General features: G+C 49.1%; 1 protein-coding gene across 1 annotated transcript in view; it reads right to left on the minus strand.

The window, feature by feature from the left end:
* Positions 1-14366: 14366 nt before the first annotated feature.
* The window catches only part of ADCY5 (adenylate cyclase 5), a 164609-nt gene continuing 158189 nt past the window's right edge, over positions 14367-20786 (minus strand). Inside the window, exons 20-21 of the mRNA XM_053565247.1 lie at positions 18661-18785; positions 14367-16716 (exon numbers count right to left, since the gene is read on the minus strand). Coding sequence (XP_053421222.1) covers positions 16588-16716; positions 18661-18785 — 254 coding nt within the window. The 3' untranslated portion in view covers positions 14367-16587. The remainder of the gene's footprint in view (positions 16717-18660; positions 18786-20786) is intronic.

Consider the following 20786-nt stretch of genomic DNA (forward strand, 5'->3'; position numbering starts at 1 on the left):
ATACCCTCAAATGTGATAAATCATTGCAGAAAGTTTTTCAGAAACCACCACTTAAGTGTGGATCTTGTTGAAATATCCAACAGGTAGGTGCCCTGGCCTGGCGGGTACTTGTGTGCAGATTTCTGGGCCAGGACACTGGGGATGTATCTAGAGAGAACTGAAGGACTCACACTTGTCAAATGTCTGCTGTTTTGCATGCAGAATGTTATACACCCAACAAAATCCTCCTGAGGTAAGCAAGAGGGTCAAAGTTGTCCAGTGTCAAACACCTGGAAGTGGTAGGCTCTCTCTCCAGTACCCCCAGCCTCCAAGGCACAGGGTGCTGGTGAATGAGGGAGGAGTTTCTGGGACCTCACCCTGTCCAGTATGTCACTAATATTTTGACCCTAACAAACTTTGCTTTGGACATTCTGATCTGATCTACCAGGTGTCCGTGGTTGACAGCCGCCCTGTGGTTGGGGCCACATAAGGGTTTGTGTGGTTGATAGAAGGGGAGGAGCAAAGCAGGCAGCTGGCAGCCTCCCACTGCCCTATCATGGAGATGCTCTCTTTTTTTGGACAGAATCTCTGTCACCCTGAGTAGAGTGCTGTGGCCTCTTTTTTTTTATTTATTTAAGATCTTTACTAACAGTTTACAAACTGCTTACAGTTTGTTGACTTTTTTGAAAAAATCAAGTTGTAAACTTTTATTACAAATTAAAAATGAAGTTCTTAAAAATCTCAAATTGACCAGATATGAAACAATCTAAAAACCTCTAAAGGTATATTGAGAAAAAACAGGCTTTTTAAAAAAACACATTTGTTACTATCAAAAAAGGCATCTCGTGCTGCATAGATAATGCAGATAGTTCTAGTTATCTGGTCAATGGGCAAAAAGCACTTAGAGTCGTCAGCTCCAGTCTGTGTTCATTTATTATTGCTGGAATTTCACGTTCATTTCTTCTTGCTGGATGACTAACCCAGACGATGGCAGAGATAGTAAGCCAGCATTCATTCAGCCCCACCCTGCTTAGCCTCAGGAGTGGACAGATTCTCAGCTGGTAGATCCGCTGCTTTTGTCTCTCTGCCGTCTTGTGGTTTAGGGTTTTCTGAGTGTCTGTGACGGTAATTGAAGTTGCCATGGTACCAATGTTGAGGTGGCTGCTGACCGTGGGCCGCATCTCCTTGTTCTCTTTATCCTCTTCATCCTATTCATTGCCGTCCTCTCTGGGCTGTTTTTGGCAAGGGGGGGGGGCCTGCAGAATCATAGTTTGTAACCCCAGAACATATTCTGTCTTACTGGTCTACCTTGTTCTCCTGTGCCCTGGTTGTCAGCACCTGCATCACTACTCCCTGCAGGGGAGGGTTGGAATACTGTGGTGGACACCCATAGGGTCTCCCCAAGTAGTAAAGTAGGAAGGCCAGTGTTGTTGGGCCTGACCTTCAGGAGCACTCTCCGATCCCTCCTTCTTTTCCCTGCTCTCTCTATTCTGGTAAAGTATCCCTGTAATGTGGATAGTGGCTGTACTGGTTAAGGTCTGCTGTGTCTTTATTGCCTTGAACAAGAATTCCACCAGGGCCTACAACATTTGCTGTCTCCACACCCTTTTCTCCTTCAACAACATCAAATTCCATAGTCTCTCCATGTCTTATGCTGTGAAGGTGGTTCCTGGAGTTCTTCTTTATGGTAGTCTGGTATGCAAATACATCTTCCTTGGTGTCTTGAGAGGTTCTTCCAAGATGTAAAAAAGGGAAACAGTCCAGGTACAGTGTGGACAACTAGGCCATTTATTCACTCAGGTGCAAGTGGGCTGAGTTTGAAAAGGAAGTCAGCGTGAGGGGCAAGGTGGGATGGGAATATAAGGATCTGGGGTTTCTGGGTAGGTGTAATCTGGGTGGGACTTGTATACTCAGTCCTGTTCCCTTGGCTTTTGTGCTTGGCAATATTTTGTGGGCCCATGCGCTTCGCCTTATATGGTGGGCCTTTGCACTTTGCCCTATCATCCCAGTCTTTTTAGTGTATTATAAGGATGCGGAGTGATAGGCGTGGTGTCTCTTTGCTTCCTGCAAGTTGAGGGTCTTCATGGTCTGCCTATAAAGGGGGAAAAAAGGGAAGGGGAAGGGGGTGATGTTCATAGGAACATTCCCAGGTCTTCAGTTTGAACTGGTTGATAACTGCATAGGGTGAGGATAAGAGCAGTTGTTTTTTGGGTGACTGCCTGGTCAATAAATTGGGAAATGAGGTGGAAGGCTACTGGTCCAAAGCTGAGGATGAGAAAGATCATAATTATGACAAAGAAACAACATTCTTTTCCCAGAAAAATGTATGTGCCTCCTTTTTCTGCTGTAAGTAAATCTAAAGCTCAGCAATTTTGGAGGACTACTGCAGCTAAAGAATTAATTTGGGATTGTAGGGTGACTGAAGAGTTGGCTACTTTTCCATATCTTTGTTGAATTATAGGGAGAGTTAGTGGTAAAAGTGAGTTGATGTACTGATGCCTACAATGCCTGTGCCAAGTCCAGCTGCTTGTGCCTGTTCCGAGGAGTACAGGGGGGAAGAAGGCTTTTTTTTTTTTGGTTTGGAAGTAGGAGGATGTATCAAGGCCTGAGTTAGGGAGGAGTCATTCACAAAAGAGACTTGGGCGGGGGCTGAGAAAAACATGGGTGCAAAGACCAGAGTGGTTAGTGTGCAGGCATTGGTAGATGGAGCAACTCCAGAAATATTCCTGGAGGGGCACAGGGGGAATCAGATAAGGGAAAAGTTGAGTTGGGGAACAGAGATAAGGTTTTATAAAGCCTACAGAGTCTCCTGTACAGATAAAGATTGCAGCAGGTTAAACTGGGGGAGGCTAGGGATAGAAAGTCCGTAGTTATGGGGCCGAATAGAGCTGTGTTATTTTCTGCCAGAATGGAAGAGTTATATGTGTAGGATATGGGTATGGGATTGACAAGATTTGGGTATAAAGAAAGGCATATCCAGCATCCTGAGGGGGAGAGGAGAGAGGAGTTCAGGGCAGCTTAAAAGGAGGTGTTTAAAAGCCAGGGAATAAGAGAGTGTTGCTGTAGGTCTTGCAGGACAGTGAGGTCTAAGCCTTTATAGGGTATAAGGGTTGTACTAGAAGGGCGTTTTTTAATGAGTTGTCTTGTTTCTTGCTGGCATGCTATTGTCCTGGATTCTTCCTCCATCTGATAATCCTGCATGTGTGAGGTAGATCCAGCAGGCAGTAGTCCCAGCTCCACCTCAGGGGCATCCAGTGCCAATTATTTTGCCAGTCCAGTACCTCTTTCCTCTATAAAAACATTCAGAGGCTCTGGTAACATCATAACAGTGCGCTGGCATGTCTGTGTGGCAGCTGAAAGAGGGGATCTGTGGTAAGAATCCGGTGTAGTTGATGTGGGAATGGGGGTTGGTAAGGTATTCATGGAGATATGAGATTTGGGTGCTAAGACAACACATGCATTCAGTCAGGGTTGACAGCGCAGGGAGAAGGGCCAGGATTAACAGGAGGGGTAGCCAGAAGGAAAAGAAGTAGGAAAAGAAAAGTTGGGTTTCCTCAGGGGGGAGTTTTGAAAGGTGCCTTATACCCACAGATCTCTAAAGTCTTCAAAGAGGTCATGCCAGCTTTGAACGTGTGAGAGTAGCCAGGCATCTCCAGGGAAGTTATGGAGAAAGGGAGGAAGTGGGGAGGAATGTTACACATTTATGGAGAAATGGACTCTTCAGGGATCCTGATGAGTTTTAAGGTGGTGGGGAATAGTACTTGCGATTTCCACTGGAGGTCTTACAGTGTTGGAAGTTTTTCTGTAGGACACGGCTTTATTCGGGATCAGTGGATCCAGTCGGGGGTGAGGGGGTCCAAGAGGCAAATGGCCATGAGGTGCTGTAGAGAACAGTGTGAGGACCTGTCCGATGAGATGATAGCATCCTGTGGGGCAAGGGAGATTTGAGGAAAACTTAATGTCCTGCTAATTGATCCCTGACTTTTTCTGCTGAGCGTTGGGGTAAGAGCTGGTTTGTTGTTTTTCTAAGTTCCTCCCTAGTTTCCTGGAGGATAGGAAAATAGTTTCCTATGATAGAGTCTGGAGGGAGTCCAGGGCCTAGAATAACAGTTCTGCCATACATTATTTTGAAAGGGCTGTGAAAGAGGAGTTTGCGAGGGGTAGAGCAAATGTGGAGTAAAGTGATGGGGAGGAGCTTAATCCAATCTTGTCTGTGTTGGAGCACGATTTTGTGAAATGTTGTTTAAGGATGTTGTTCATTTGTTCTACTTTTCCTGATGATCGGAGCCTGTGAGGCAAATGTAAGCACCACTGAACTCCTAGGGCTTGTGAGATTTGGGAGGTGATCTGGTTAACGAAAGCTAGACTGTTGTCGCTCTGAATGGAGTTGGGGGACACTGAATCTAGGAATAATGTGGTGGAGGAGGAAGACAACTTGGTGGGTTTTTTCACCTGTCGTGGGGAAGGCTTTGACCCACCCCGAGAAGGTATCGACCCAAACTAAAAGAAGTCTATATTTTCGTACAGGGAGCATGCAGGTGAAGTCAATCTGCTAATCTTGTCTGGGGGTTTGGCCCCAGTCCTGATGTGTGGGGAAAGGAGGGGTTATAGCCCCCTGGGGTGAAACTCGAGTGTGGATTGTGCAAGACTGGGTTCTCTGTTTTAAAAGGGAGATAGTCACGGGTGAGAAAGGAGTGGAGAAATAGGGTATAAAGAGGCCTGAAGCCAAGGTGAAAGCTATTGTGGAGGGAAGAGAGTATATTCTGTGCTTGGGAAGAATGAAGAATAAATTTTCCCTGTTAAAGGAACCATCTTCCCTGCATGGCAAGGTACTGGTAATTGTCCTGTTCTTCGGATGTATATAGTGGAGAGAATTTATTGAAGGACTAGTACTGGCCTTCTGGGGTGGGGAGGGTGTAGGGGCATTGAGCTTCCTGTTTGGCTTTTATATTAGCTTTTTGGTTGCCTTTGGAAGTTGGATCTCTTATTCTAGTGGCCTTTACAGTGGATGATGGCTACTTCCTTCAGGAGAGTGACCGCATTCAGACGGTTTTTAATGAGTGTGGCATTGACAGTAGAGGAGCCTTGGATGGTAATGAACCTTTTTCTTGCCATATGGCTGCATGGTGATGGATTATGTGGAAAATATACTTAGAATCTGTGTATATGACAATGGAGCAGCCTCGTGCAAGTTGTAAGGCTTCAGCGAGGGCTAAGAGTTCTACCTGTTGCAAGAAGGTGACAGGGGGCAGAGTATGGCAAAGCCTGAGTTGGCAGTGGAGTGGGCAGTGGGCTTAGAAGACCTGCTGTCGATAAACCAGGTGTCTTTGGGGTTAGGTAAGGGAAAGAGGGAGATGTTGGGAAACAGTTAAAGGCCAGCAATTATGAAATAGGTTCTGGGAACTGTGAGGGTCATTGTGAGTGGAGGGCAGCTAATGGAGAGGAAGGATCATATGTGGGGCCAGGGAGAAAGTGGAGGTTAGGGTTTTCTATAAAGAGGATTAGGAGCTAGAATAAGCGAGGTGCAGAAAGTAAAGATAGTAAGTATTGGTGTTTTAAAAGGGATAGAATGTGGGCGGCGCCTGTGGCTCAGTCAGTAAGGCGCCAGCCCCATATACCAAGGGTGGCAGGTTCAAACCCGGCCCCGGCCAAACTGCAACCAAAAAATAGCCGGGCGTTGTGGCGGGCGCCTGTAGTCCCAGCTACTTGGGAGGCTGAGGCAAGAGAATTGCTTAATCCCAGGAGTTGGAGGTTGCTGTGAGCTGTGTGAGGCCATGGCACTCTACCGAGGGCCATAAAGTGAGACTCTGTCTCTACAAAAAAAAAAAAATAAATAAAAGGGATAGAATGTTGTAAGGGGTAAGGAGATATATGAGGATGTGGCAGGTAAGTTTCTGGGCCTCCAGGAAAAGGAGGGATGTGGCTGACACCATTTGGAAGCAGTGGGGGCCAGCCGAGGGCTGTGAATTCTATTTTGAGAGGAATGCTATTGGGAGGTGATTATTGTGAGGTTTCTGTTTTAGGACCCCTACTGCACATCCTTGGTGTTCTGACACTGAGAGGGAAAATGGATAGCGGAGGTCAGGGAGATGGAGAGAAAGTGTTCTAGACAGAGAGAAAGGAACTTGACCAAAGCTGATGCAGGTCTAGAATGTCGATTGGGAGGCCTTTAGCGGCAGTGTATAGAGGTTTAGCCAAGGCCACAAAATTGGGAATCCAGGCTCAAAATTGGGAATACTAGAACCCTCAAGAAGGAGAGGAGGTCATTTTTTGTTCAGGAGGAACATCTCCCTCTTTGTTCAGAAGGGACAAGGAGGAGATGACCTGAATGTGGTCAGGGGGAATGAGTTTTTCTCGTTCCTGGAAGAGGATGCTAAAGTATCAGACAGAGGGAAAGGTTAACTGGACTTTGGAAGGGGACACTTTATACGCCTTGGATTGTGAGGAAAGAGAGTAGGTGAATGGTATCTTGCTGGGAGGCAGTGGGGAAGAGACTGCATAGGAGAAGGTCATCTACATACTGAAGAACCATGGAATTTCCTGGTAATGTTTACTGCTAGAGGTCAGCCTGAAGTGCCTGATGAAAGTAATGAGGACTTTCTGTAAATCTTTGTGGGAGGATCATCCAGGCGAGTTGTTGGCTGGTGGAGGAATCAGGTGAAGGCAAAGATGGGTTGGGAGAGCTCATGGTTGGGGATGGTAAAAAAGGCATCCTTGAGATCTAAAAGGCATCCTTGTAATGGGAGGTATTATAAAGAATGGTAGATAGGAGGGTATAGGGATTAAGGACTACTGGGTGAATAGTCTAAACAATTTCATTGATGGCTCATAAGTCCTACAAAAAAAATTGAGTTTTTTTATAGGAAGGGTGGGAATATTGTAGGGAGAGTTAGTAAGTTCAAGAATACTGGCCAAAGGAGTTTGAGGAGTGGTTTAATGCCGCTGAGGGCCACTGTAGGGATTGGGTATTGTTTAAGGGAAGGATGTGAATATTGGGTTCTGGGGGTAAAGAGAATGGGTGAATGATGGGAGGCTATAGAAGGAAGAGAAGGATCCTACACGATGGGGTCTATGGGGAGGTTGGATTGAGAGAATGGAGGGATTGTAGGGGAGGAGTTAGAGAGGAGTAGGATGGATAGTGAGAGGTGGGAGCCGGCAGGAATCGTCAGGGTTGCTTGTAATTTTGAGAGGATGTCTCTACCTAGTAGGGGAATGCTGCATGAAGGAATAATGAGGAATGAGTATGAAAAGGAGTGTCTGGAAAGGGAGCACCACAAGAATGGGATAGCATGAGGGCGTAGCAAATTGCCATCAATACCCAGCACCAAGATCTCTGTTGCGAGGGACCTTTGAAGGAGGGTAGGGTGGAGCAAGTGGCCCCAGTATCAATAAGAAAAGAGATTAGTTAACCTTCCACCAGCAGAGTTACCCAGACTTCAATTTTAGTGATTGTCCAAGGGGCCTTCTGTACCTCTAGAGTGGCCAAGCCCTAGAGGTCAGAGAATTCAGCCAGGTCCTGGGAGTGACTGCAGACCAGGTCCTGAGAAGGACCTGGGCAATCAGACTTCCAGTGAGGACTTCTGCAGGCTGGACACAGCTTGTGGGGGGTGGAAGGGGTGGTATTTTCTCATTCCCTGGCCCAGGGGCCAGTTTTTCTGCACTTAAAGCATGGTCCCAGGGGAGGTTTCCCTTTTTCAGACTGTCTGGAAGGGGTTTTTTTTTTTTTTTTTTTTTTTGTGGAAGGGTTTTGAGAACTAGCCAGGGCTTATTGGAGCTCTGAGAGTCACTGTTGTTTAGAGGCCTCTTCTCAGTTATTAAAGACCTTGAAGACCAAGTCAGTGAGATCTCATTGGGGGGTATGAGGGTCCTGGGGGGATTTTTGGAGTTTTTTCCGATATGAGGTGTAGACTGGGAGATAAAATACATGTTGATAATGAGCCTGCCCTCATTGCTTTCTGGCAATAGGGTGGTATCATGGTGGAGGGTGTCATTAAGACAGGCTAAAAACTGGGCAGGATTTTTATCCCATTTCTGGGTTATTTCTTTTAGTTTGTCATAATTAACAGCCTTATGGGCTGTTTTAAGTCTCGCTAAGAGATGGGACAATGTGGTTATGGAGGCACACTCCAGAAGCATCAGTTTGGTAATTCCAATTGAGTCTTCCCGGGGAACAGCCCTAGCACCTTCTGGCAGGGTATTGTCTTTTCTCTGTAGCTCTCTCGTGTGGACCTGGGCCTGGGTCCAGACCTGTTCCCTCTCCTCTGAAGTTAGGGTAGAGGTGAGGATGATATATAAATCATGCCAAGTCAGGTCATATGATTGGGTTAGATATGTGAATTCCTGAGTATATTTTGTGGGATCTGTGGAGACCAAACCTAGTTTCTGACTTATGTGGGACAGGTCTGAGAGAGAAAAGGGGACATGAATCCTGATGATAACCTTCCATTCCCACAACTTCTCAGAGGGAGTACAGGGGTTATTGTGGTAGTCTAGAAGTGGAAGGTCCAAAGGCATGGCCAGATCTAGTGTGAGGTGGGGAAGTTGGGTCTGCCATCTTCCCTTTCCTGCCCATGAGTGTCGGAAGGTAGGTGGGGGTGGTGGAGAGAGGGAAAACCAGATGGACTTCTGCAGGTAGGGAGGAGGCTGAGGGGGGAGACTCTGAGGGGGCAGAAGGGGGACAGTTGCCTGCTGGGTCAAAGGAAGATAGGGGAGAGTCAGGAGGTTCAGGGAGGGCTGTTTGGCCTATGCAAGAAAAATCTGAGAGGGTTCACAAGATGAACACAAAGAAGGACTGTTTCAGAGGAGGAAGAAGGCCTGGATGTAAGGGACTTCTGACCATTTACCCAATCTCCAATAGTAATTGTCCAGGTCAGTGAGGATTGAGAGGTCAAAGGTGCCATTTTCAGGCCATTGTGAGCCATTGTCTAGTTTGTACATAGGCCATGCAGTATTACAGAAAAAGATGAGGCATTTAGGTTTAAGGTCAGGATAAAGGTGTAGGTGAGGTGAGTTAAGAAACAGCCTAAAGGTGAAGAAGGGGGAATTCATTACTGAGTGGTTCCCTTATCAGAAACTGGAGATAGAAAATAGATGAGGCTAAAGCAAAGATGAAAAGGGAACTTACAAGGAGGAGGAGGCAGGGGCGGCTGAGGCTGGGGAGGTTACCAGGCATTCCTGGAGGACCTCTAATCAGCCTGAAAAGAGTGGTCCGGGGTGGGGCATCCACACATAATAGGCATTGGATGGGCGAGTCTGACTCACCAGAGAAGTCCATGACTGGCACCGGCTTTAGGGAGCACAGACGACTGGAATTCTTAGCCTGGAAATGGAGGGAAAGGGAGAGAAGAAATGGAAAGTAAGGGGAAGAGAAGTTAAAGGGCTCAGAAAGGGGCTATAAGAATTGGAAAGGAGAGTAAGGGAAGGTGAGGTTAAAAGGCTCAGAAAGCGGTTATAAACAAAATGCTAACCTCACTAATAAATGGATGGATTCTGGGTGGGGGTCGGAGGAGTCCCCTGTTTGTTCATCTCATCGGAACAAGAGTCCTTCTAGTAGGGAATAGGTTATGGGATGTATCTTGGCCCCCTGAGGGGACTTCTCCCTGTCCTGGGTTTTCGGCACCAAAATGAGAGGTTCTTCCAAGTCATGAAAAAAGAAAACAGAGTCCAGGTACAGTGTGGGCAATTAGGCTGTTCATTTGCGAATGGGCTGAGTTAGAAAAGGAAGTCAGTGTGAGGGCAAGGCTGGGTAGGAATATAAAGGTCCGGGTTTCTGGATTGGTGTGCTCATTCCTTTCTGGGCGGGACTTGTGTACCTGTAAGGTGGGCTTTTGCGCTGGGCTCTACTTTGTGGGCCCATGTGCTGGGCTCTCAGTGTCATTCCTGTTGATGAAACCATATCTGTTTTCTTACACTGAACCATTTATCTGTTCCCAAAACCTTCATTGTGATGACCTTCTTGTCCCTGCTGCTGCGATGTGAGGCCTTCCGGACCACCACTCCCTGCGCCACTACTGGTGGTGCCAGGCTTGGTGTGCAGTGCTGAGGGCGGAGGCTGGGTCTCAGTGTCACTGATCATGGTTGCAGTGATGGTAACTGGGGCTGGCTACTGCAGCTGTGGCTTCTCCTAATGTGTGATGGTAACTAGGCTGGCGGCAGTGATAGGGCTGCTCAGGGCTCTGGGGTCTGCTCTCTGCTCTTGCTATTGATCAAACTCTGCTGTGGCCTCTTAGCTCACAGTAATCTCAAACTCTTGGACTCAAGTGATCTTTTTGCCTCCGCCTACCAAGTAGTTGTGACTATGGGCACCCGCCAAGTACTAGGCTAGTTTTTCTATTTTCAGTTAGAGATGGGGTCTCATTCTTGCTCAGGCTGTTCTTAAACTCCTGAGTTCACGCAATCCATCCTTCTCGATTTCCTCGATTTAGTAAGTTCTAAGATTATAGGCGTGAGCCCCAGCACCCAGCCTGACAGGTACTCTTAAATACACAAATGCAACATGGCTTTACCAAGATTAATCTGAAGACAAATGCGCCATTCCCAGAAATCTCCCATGTGAGCTGGGTGTAACTGACAAAGTGGGGAAGCAGATTTTGTAGAATAGGGAAACTAGTCTCAGTGATGCCACCCAGAGATGCTGACACACCTGATTCCAGGAGGGACTAAAGTAGAAATTGAGCAAAGGAAAACAGTAATGAGACTCCAGTGAGGGATTCCAGTGAGAATTCCCTAGAACACGAGGCTCTGGGGAAAAATATATTCTCACCACATGCAAGAGCAACTCTGCTCTATCCACCAGAAGCATGAGCCGGCAAGGTTTAGGGGCTGGGAAGCCAGTTGGGACAGGAGGCCCTCAACCCTAGACAAATTCTTTTCTTCTCTTTGTCATCTCTCTCCACTTCCCTTGTCCTTCTGGATCCTCTCCTTGGTCTATGAGCCTGGATTGACCTCCACTCATCCTCCCCACTGCATGGTTCAGGGTCCTTGAAAGTGAAGGCTTCTGGCGGCACTGCTTGGTGGTATCCAGAGGTGCACAAAGCAACGGTTGCTCCCTGCTTGGGTTTGAAGATGGTCTTCCCAGATCCACCCCCTGTTCCCTGCACAGTGTTTTAGCTCATTATTTCTCGGCCTTTGAGTCTAAAATCTTAGTCTTAATTAGGTTATGTTTACGTGTGTGTGTGTGTGTGTGTGTGTGTGTGTGTGTGTGTGTGTGCGCGCGCGCACGCGCGCCATACATGGGGTCTGGCACTTGAAGATTGGATGAAGAGTTGCCCAAGTATTTAGAACCGGAGAATGCAGAGGAGGAAGAGCTGGCAGAGCAGCCATGCCAGTGCCAGTGGCAGGGATCATGGCAGGTGGGAAAGAAAGATTGGCAAGAGGACAGGTAATAACCACATTCTCCCTTCCAAGACAGAGGGATAAAAAACCACCAAAGGGCTTTTGTGAAAATCTGGAAGGATAGGACAAGACCAGTTTAGTAATCGGATCTCATGTTGTCTATTGTTCACCTGGAGAAATGGTGAGCCCTCTGGACAGGAGTGCCTGTGGGCTGGTGCCACAGTGCTGGTCTCTGAGCATCCAGGCAGCCTCGGCATGCACCAGTCCTTTCTTGAACTGCCTCTCAGGTCTGGGGAAGGCACACTTGAGAAAATGTGTGTGGAGGTTCTTTCTACACTATGAAGGACATCCAGATTGAGGGCTGGTGGTATCTCCTGTGCCATGTCCTCCCCCTCCCCACACCCATAAGTAACTCCACCCTGCCCTCTCTCCTCCTGGTACTTGTGCTGAGTGAGGGGCTGAGGTGGGCAGCTGCGGACAGCACGGCCCACCCAGCCTTGTCCCCTTCCCTCTGCAGGTGAGCTGTACAGCATTTGTTCTCTTCAGTGTGGTATTTTGATTTAGACAAATTGAAAAGCAGCCAATTTGCAGAGTGCTTTCAGCCCTGTCATTGTAATTCTCTTGTTTGGGGGCGGGGAGCAGTGAGAATCTGCTCAGCACAGCTTTTGAGCATTACACTTCCCAGGGCCTGAAGATGCTGTCCCGCCCTGCAGGCACGCAGGCTCAGCCTCTAGGTCAGGCCTAGCAGCTCATCTTCTGCTGGTGAACAGCTCAGGGCCATGGCAACATGGAAAACCTCCATGTTTTATCGTGTAAAAAGCATAGCTCTGGGTATCACTACATGCCGTTCAGGCGTTTTTGCTCTTAGAAAAGTTCTATGAATGTATTTGTGACCTAAATGTCTTAAAGTGACATGGCTACCTAGTGAATATTGAGTGTCAGCTTCTCCAATGCACCAAAATTCTCGGTGCCTTCCCGCTAATGTGTCACTAACATCAGCTGAAGTCTGGTGTTGGTTTCAGTGGTGTCTGCTGTCTGGGGTGTTCAAAACTCTTCCCACTTACCAACAGCATTTTTCAAGTACAGTTTGCTAATTAGCATTTTAGGTATAGACAGGCTTTTCTCCTCCTAAGGGAGAATCAAATACATTTTCTGGCATCAGTGTAATGAACACAGGGATGGCTTGCAAAGGTTGCGTGTTGCATTCTTTTTTCGTCCCGATGTGCAGCATGTGTGTGTATACGGGTGACGGGGGTCGGGCAGTCTTGTGGGGCCGCCTGAGGGCTTGGTCTCTATTAGCTGCAGCAGGGTGGGGGTTCTTTAGGAACTCAGGTTCCCACTTAGGCCAAGAAGCCCCCAAAGTTTGAACTTATTGTTTTCCTTTTCCAACTGATGTACCCCAGCCTGAAAATTTCTCAGTTACACTCCTACCTGTATAAAATCACATCTTTCACTATACAAGTTTGAAGTCCCAGTGATGTCCCTCTTCTTTGGAATAGGAGGCCTGGCAGGCCAGGACTGCCGTCTCTGTGTCCCCATGTGGCCACTGGTTCAGTGAAGCCAGTGAAATTTCACTGCTTCCTTTATTTACACTGGTATTAAACGTAATTTGATCAACTCCCTCTGGATTTATTTCCTAAACCCAAATATAACCCTGTGTTTGATGAGGGCAGCGGGCAGGAACCCTGCCCTCTCTACCACTTCCTAGGGGGGTGAGGATGAGGTTCTTCTGGCCTGCTGTAGGCTTTGATAGCAGAAGGGCCTGCTTTGAAATTCACCCCTGTCAATTACCAGTTATGTTGCCTTAGGCAAATAACTCAACCTCTCTGAGCCTCATTTACTTCATCAGTGAAATGAGGTGCCTAGGAGGATTAAAAATATTTGGGTGGGGCACAGTGGCTCACGCCTGTAATCCTAGCATTGTGGGAGACTGAGGCAGGTGGATTGCTTGAGCTCAGGAGATGGAGACTGGCCTGAGCAAGATAGTGAATAGCTGGGCATTATAGCAAATGATAATGGAGGAGGAGGAGGAGGAGTAGCCTGCAGTCCCAGCGACTTGGGACGAGGAGGAAGAGGATCCCTTGAGCCCAAGACTTTGAGGTTGCTGTGAGCTATGATGCCATGGCACCCAACCAAAAGTGACAAAGTAAGACTGTCTCAAAAAAAAAAAAAGTTTGCATGGGGCTAATCCCAGTGTGGTGCCCAGAGATGTCACCATCTTTGGCCGCACAGGTATAAGTCAGCTCACCTCTGGCCTGTAGCTCATCCCCTCCCTGCTCCTTCAGTCCTCCGAGTTCTATTTCTGTGTTTTCACCTTTCTTTCCCTTAGTGTATAAATGTGTTTGGGTCACCTATCTAAAACATTGTTCCCTTGACACTGGGTCTTCTCTGGTTCTTTTTTTTTTTTTGAGACAGAGTCTCACTTTGTCACCCTCGGCACAGTGCGGTGGAATCACAGCTCACAGCAACCTCCAACTCTTGGGCTTAAGTGATCCTCTTGCTTCAGCCTCCCAAGTAGCTGGGACTACAAGCGCCCACCACAATACTTGGCTAGTTTTAGAGATGAGGTCTCACTCTTGCTCAGGCTGGTCTCAAATCTGTGACCTCAGACAATCCACCCCCCTTGGCCTCCCAGAGTGCTAGGATTACAAATGTGAGCCACTGCTCCTGGCCTTCTGGTTCTATTACTTCCGTGTGTCCTTTTCTCCTAACCCCTCCTCCTCATCTCAGCCTCCTGCCCTCTGGCATCTGATCCTCAGTCCAGAGCAGACTCTTACTGCCAGGAGACCTGGCAGGCCAGGACTGCTGTCTCTATGTCCCCATGTGGCCACTGGTTCAGTGAAAAAGATTTCACTGGCTCTTTTTCACCAGTTCTCCCAGCTGTCCACCACAGTGACCGCGGTCTTCAGCGAACAGTACCTCTACAGCAGTGTGCTGTCCCCTGCTCAGGGAAGCCCTCTGGCCCCTGCGGCCCCCCTCCCCAGTGCCCCACCAAAGGCTAGGTGCACTGTTCTAGACAAGGACCAGGCTGCAAATCAGACCAGGACACATCACCAGTGAAAGTGTTTAATAGTTAAATTATTTAAATAGGCTTTTCAATTTCCATGGGAAATCATAATTGTATCTGTTTTTGCAAGAGCAGGAATAAAAAGAGTGCACACTCCCTAGAGGGAACAAAGAGCTAGCACTGCACGCTGTCACCAGTCACTGCTGGGATGGGAAGAGCCCCTGAGGCCTGGGAGGCCACAACCAACTGAGGAATGAACTCAACACGCACACTTTACGCAGGGTGGAAGCAGAACGAAAACCCAACACCACAGGCGGGTGATATGGAGGGGCAGGGAGCTTGGGAGCAACACCGCGGGAGAAAGCCAGCCTCCCGCAAGATGGCAAGAGGGCCAATGAAGAACTCCAAGGATAGAGCGGCAGAAGCTTGGGACAGACTCAGGCTTGGCAGTTTCAGGTCCATACACTTTGCTTCTCTGAGCTGTGTTCAAAGTGGGGTGGGAGTTGGTGTACGGGCAGGAGAGGCTCCAAGTAACGTTTTAGCAGCTGGCACAGAGCTGCCTCCTCACCTCCTTCAAGCTCGTGTTGGAGGTGAGAATAATTCTGCCCTGAGAAGCAATGAAAGGATCTGGGCATAGGCCCTAAGGATTCTGTTTGAATTCTGTGATATTATATCATTCTCCAAATGCCTCTCATATTTTATAAAAAATATTTTTTTCTTACTATATTTAACTGCTTTCTCCCAACAAAACATTCCTGCTTCCTTTTCCCCATATTCTCGGGAGCCGAGTCTCCCTGTTCCTCTGGTTTGCAGGTAGAGGGTGGGTCCACCCCATCTCCCCAACCGTGAGGGCTGCACATCCCAGGGAGGGCCACTTGCACTGAAGTAACTGAGAATCCAGGCAGGCCAGGCTTGCTTACACCCTCAGCAGAGAACCCACCATCCCTGCGCTCCTGAGAGTACACGGGGGCCACCCTTTGCAGGGACAGCAGTCTCAGAGAAAGAAGGGGAGCAGAGCCACACACTACACACTTCCTGCTCAGGCTGAGGCTGCTTCCCTTAGTTCCAGTTCAGCCTGATGTGGGAAAGCAGCTATTTGTTTTCTTTGTCACATTCCGTTTGGTTTTACTCAAGGGGAGCGGTGTGTGTGTGTGCACGTGTGCATGTGGTAGAAAGAGATGGGCTAATGTGTTTGTGCATCTAAGCATATGGTACCCCAAAAGGGCACACCTACTGCTCTGGTTGTACCTGGGAAAACCCAAAACTGCCAAATCTGAAGTGAGGGAAATGCATCCTGTGTGAGACCAGTTCCACGGCATGAACATACATACGTATACACTGGCACACGCACCAACATACATACAGTACAAATGAGCACAAACACCCCGCTGTGCACAGCTGTTTTCTAATATAGAGAATTTACAAAATATAGAATTTGGCATATCTGTTAGATCTCCAAGGCTTTCAATAATACAAAATAAAAAATACAAAAAAGACAAGTTGAGCTCCCCACCCTCCCTCTTCTGTGGCATCCTCACTTGCCGTATGTCCCTTACACGCATACAACTAGCATAGTCTAAAGAAGGGCACAGAGAACTTGTTTTGTTTTATTTAATAAATATTTTCTTTGCCTCAGAACCATCACTTGCTTGGTGTCCTCTTGCCTCCCCTCGCAATCAGTTCCGTTTCACCCATAGAGCACCGTCTGTGTGCATGGAGGTGGGCAGAGGACCGCAATGAAGGCCACAGTCCCTCCAGAGCCAGGACTGCTGCCCAAAACCCCTCCATGGCACAGGGGTTGCAGCCTGTCTGAATTTTAAAGACTCACATAGAAGAGCAGCCCCCTGGGCTCCCCCAGGCTAGAGCCAAGCCCACCTTCCCCCATGTGTGAGGCTGAGGCCCCTCCCTTAGCCCTGGCCGCTGTGCACTGGGCTGCGCCACCCCCACACATGCTCCAACAGCTCCTTTCCCCCTGGGCAGCAGCACCTGTTAGAAAACTCAAGATTCAGACCAAGTCTAGTGGAGTCTTCTACAGAGGGAAACATCTTTGGTCAGCTTGGTGCTTGCAGGACGCTGGCACCCCAGGGCCTGGGACAGACGCCACTGCCCACCCGCAAAGGCAAAAGCTGCTTCTGGAGTCAAAGTGGAGAATGTAACCAGTGCGGCTATGTGGGCCGCAGCGCAGGCTTCCCGCTGCCCCTGGCAAACAGAGAAGCTGCTTCCATTCCTCTGGAAGCCAGGCCACCTGGCATGGTCAGTGCCAGCTGCTAACTGAGTGGGGGCCCCCCATTGAGGAAGTAGGTCATCATCTCGCCTTTGCCCTTCACCTTGACCACACCCCGGCACTCCAGCTGGTAAGTGTTGGCGGCCAGCACCTGGTACATGTCAGTAGTGACCTGAGGAGACAAAACGAAGAGGGTAAGAGCCATCAGTGACCTTGGCCACTAAGTGCCGTGGGGCAGCCCCTCCTCTAAGGGGCCCTCAGGGACTGGCAGCAGCTGACCCACGGAAATGCCCCTACGAGTGGAGAGTGACACCGTGCTCAGCACCTGCTCTGGGCTGGGCCCTTGGAGTGTGCTGCCTTAGTGCGGCTTAGAGTGTGGTCTGCTGTCCTCAGGCCAGAGTGAGTCCAGGAGTAGAGAGTGTGAGGAACTTGTACTTGCGTGACAATCTGACGCCGTGGCGGCTATGTATTGCCAGTGTGTTTTACAAAAGGATCCCTCCATGACAAATCAGAAAGGTTTTTTTGGTTTTCTTTTTTTTTTTTTTGAGACAGTCTCATTCTGTCGCCCTTGGTAGAGTGCCGTAGTGTCACAGCTCACAGCACCTCCAACTCTTGGGTTTAAGCAATTCTCTTGCCTCAGTCTCCCAAGTAGCTGGGACTACAGGCGCCCACCCAACGCCCGGCTATTTTTTGTTGCAGTTGTCACTGCTGTTTTAGCTGGCCGGGGCCTGGTTCAAACCTGCCACCCTCAGTATATGGGGCCGGCACCCCACCCACTGAGCCACAGGCACCGCCCCAGAAAGATTTTTTTAAAAACTAAATTTCAAACAAGTAGTTTGAGAACTGCTGTTTTTCTCATTTCATCTTTCTGTGAAGTCACTGCTACTGTTACCCTTTTGAAGTCTAAGTCTCTTGCCTGAAGTTACACAGTTAATAAATGGCAGAATCTGGATTCGGTTCCAGGCCTTGTCACCTGACTCCACTCTGGCCTTTGGATCGTACAGGAGAACTCACTGGTGGGCAAAAGAGAAAAGCCGGTGTGACAGGCACAGGGCATGGCAGCACAGCCAAATGCCCTGCAAGGTGAGCCAAGAGCATTTCTGAGCACTATCAAGCCCCCACCACCATAGCCCAGCTGGGGCAGGAGGCGAGGGAGAAGGGGCAGGCATGTGGGGTGGGCTGCCAAGAGGGGCCCACTGTTACTGAGGTTCTTGTGAAGTGCTGGGTCACTGAGGTTGCTAGAGTCCCTGGGTGAGTGAGAAGCTCTGGAAATATATATGCCCTCTCTTCCATCTCTTTCCCCCTCTCCTTGACACAGGATAGAGGTGAAACAAGGCCATCTGGCCAGGCCTCTCGGCCAGCATCCACAAGCAGCCAGGCCACACTGACCTGTCCAGGCTGTGCTTAGGGTCAGCCCCTTTGTTCAGGGTCGGGAGAAGTTAAGTGGTGTCAGTATTGGGAAAAGGCCTTAAAAATAGCACAGTCAGCACTCATAAAGCTGGGGAAGCTGACTCCTCACAGCCTTATGAGGAACTGAGGGTGAGGGCAGTGCAGGACCGCAGCCCAATTTGGGCCTCTGTTGTCAGACTGGAGCAAAGAGAATCAAGGAAAACTCGAGAAAAACAAAGAGAAGCAGCTCAGGAGGAGTGGGCCTGAGAATCACAGCGCCAGCTTGCAAAGGAAGAAGAGAGGGCTCTGGATCTCTGACCAGGGCCCTTAGGGGCCGCAGGCTCCCCAAGTTCCCCTCAACTGGGTCTGTGGCACCAGGGGGTAAAGCCTGCTCCCTGCAGGTGCCTGTCTGTCCTCCAAGTGGCTCTCTTAGCACTTAGCATCGGCAACAGATCCAGCCCACCTCACCCAACTGCGTGGCCAGTAGAGGGCTCTGCACAGACCTGAAGATCTGTCCAAGGTACTAAGGAGCTGAAACAGTCGCACCCTCCCAGCTTCCAAGATATCAGAACCAACTACCCTGTCACCCTCTGACTTGGCTGCAGAAATGCTGACTGGGAACTGTGGCTAGCCAGCCCTGAAGACTAATTAACATCAGAGAGCCCCACCATCCCCTACTCCTGCACCCCTGCAACGCGGATGACGTGAGTGATGCTCCTGCACTCACCTGGATTCGGTCTGGCACACCAGTGCTGTCCATGCGGCTGGCCACATTCACTGTATTGCCCCAGATGTCGTACTGAGGCTTCCGTGCCCCAATCACCCCAGCCACCACGGGGCCAATGTTGAGCCCTGCAGGGGACAGGAGTCAGCCACACACACCAGGTTAAGACCAACACTCGCCTTGCCTGCCCTCACTATCGTTCTCCCCTGGACAGCTGCAGCTTCTCCCTCTGACTCTTGGCCTGAAGATGCTCAGGGTCCTCCAGGCCTGAGGCTGTGCTCACCCTGCAGCCTCACACTTCTCTGCTCCTGTCAAATGCTTGCTGATTCAAGACACATCCACTGCTCCTATGTCCTTGTCACCCGGTCAACACTCAGTTTGGCCAGCCTACCATGACGAGTTCCTTCTGCAAGGTCTCCTGTGACCTTTTGCATCGTCAGTTGGCTTTTCCTAATCGTCCTCTCAATGGCTTTTAGACAGCAGGACTTCCCATCTGTCACCCCACGTCGTGTCTTCCTCCACCATTCTCATTCTTAGAAGCTGCCATCTAACTTGTCACCTGCACTAGCCGCTCTGCTCTCATCCTGCTCCTGGGGATCTCAGCAAGGGTAGCAATGCTGCAGTGACCATACACTGGTCACCATTTGAGCATCTGTCTCTCTTCCAGCACTTCGGCTCTCGTTGGCTCTCCTGTGTTCTTCTCGATGCCCCCCATGGCAGCACTGGGCAGCCCTGCCTCTGAGCCTCTGCTGTGCTGGCCACCGCCCAGCAGTGTCCTCCATCTCTCACTCAACTGACATTCTCTAAACATTTTCTGCCCTGCCTCCAAGTTGCAGGGTATCCCTTCCTATTGTGTAAACCGGTTTATGCTGGTCCATGTTAAGCCTCTCTTTTTCCTGCTTCTTGTGTGTGCAGAGCAGGACCAGAAACACAGCAGAAGCTCCAAAATAGATCCCTCGGGGCTTCTCACGTAGCCAGCAATGTCACCAGTCCTCCAAACTTCCCTCCACGACCCTCCTCTTTAGTCCTGCTGGCCACAGGCAGCCTTTTACCCCACGTTATCACCAGGCTGAACTGTTCAACTGATGCAACTGACGATCACCTCATTGACCAGATTGAGCTCTGAGGCCTTCTGACTCTTTCCCAAAGCCAAGCGCCCCCCCCCCCCGAAGATATTCCTGAATCTGAAGGAAGGAACACGGGGCACCAACTGCCTGCCCGGCTCCTTATCCATGGTGGATGCAAAGGCTCAGGCCCCAGTCCTGGTCCAATAAAGGCAGTTTACAAAAACACACACTGCAAGAAAAACGCACACCAGGGTAGGTGGACAAGATGGGGTGAACCAAGAATGAAGTCAATAGCAGTGCAGGCTCCCAGCTGCTCCGCTCGGGGCCTTCCACCAGCCAGTACAAAATGAAAACACAGAGCACTGTGCCCACAGGACGAAGCAAGCCGGCCCGCTCAGGGGAAGCCCAACTTCTGCTGTATTTATGTCACAATAGTGGTTCTTAGCAACCCAACATTTTGGTTTAATGTGGTAATTTTGAGAGTTGAAATGCCAGTATTTTTTTTTTTTGTGAATTACTGTTACTTTTTAAAATTTGAAATCTGAAGCAGGAGTATCCAATCTTTTCTCTTTTTCTGCTGCACATTAGAGGAAGGAGAATTGTCTTGGGCCACACAGTAAATACACGAACACTAACCAAAGCTGATTAGCAGAAGAAAAGACTACAGGTGCCTGCCACAGTTGTCTCTGTTTGGAAAGCCCAGGCTGGATTCGAACTCGCCAGCTCCAGTGTATGTGCCTGGAGCCCTAGCTGCTGAGCCACAGGCGCCGGGCCACACCCAGTTATTTAGAGATGGGGTCTCGCTCTTGCTCAGGCTGTTCTTGAAGCTCAGGCAACCCACCTGCCTCAACCTCCCAGAGCACTAGGCTTATAGGCATGAGCCACCATGCCCGGCCTATTCTTTCAATTCTTTCACAGAGTTGAAACTTGTCAAAATAAAAGGTTGGGTGATAAAGCAATGTAATTAAAAACAAAAATACATATGGTTTGGACTCAAAGATTTTCTGAACAAGTAGAAAATGGCCCTATACTGACACAGATCTAGGGACCCCTCCTGGACAC

The sequence above is a fragment of the Nycticebus coucang genome, chromosome 16 (assembly GCF_027406575.1).
Source record: "Nycticebus coucang isolate mNycCou1 chromosome 16, mNycCou1.pri, whole genome shotgun sequence".
Lineage (NCBI taxonomy): Eukaryota > Metazoa > Chordata > Mammalia > Primates > Lorisidae > Nycticebus > Nycticebus coucang.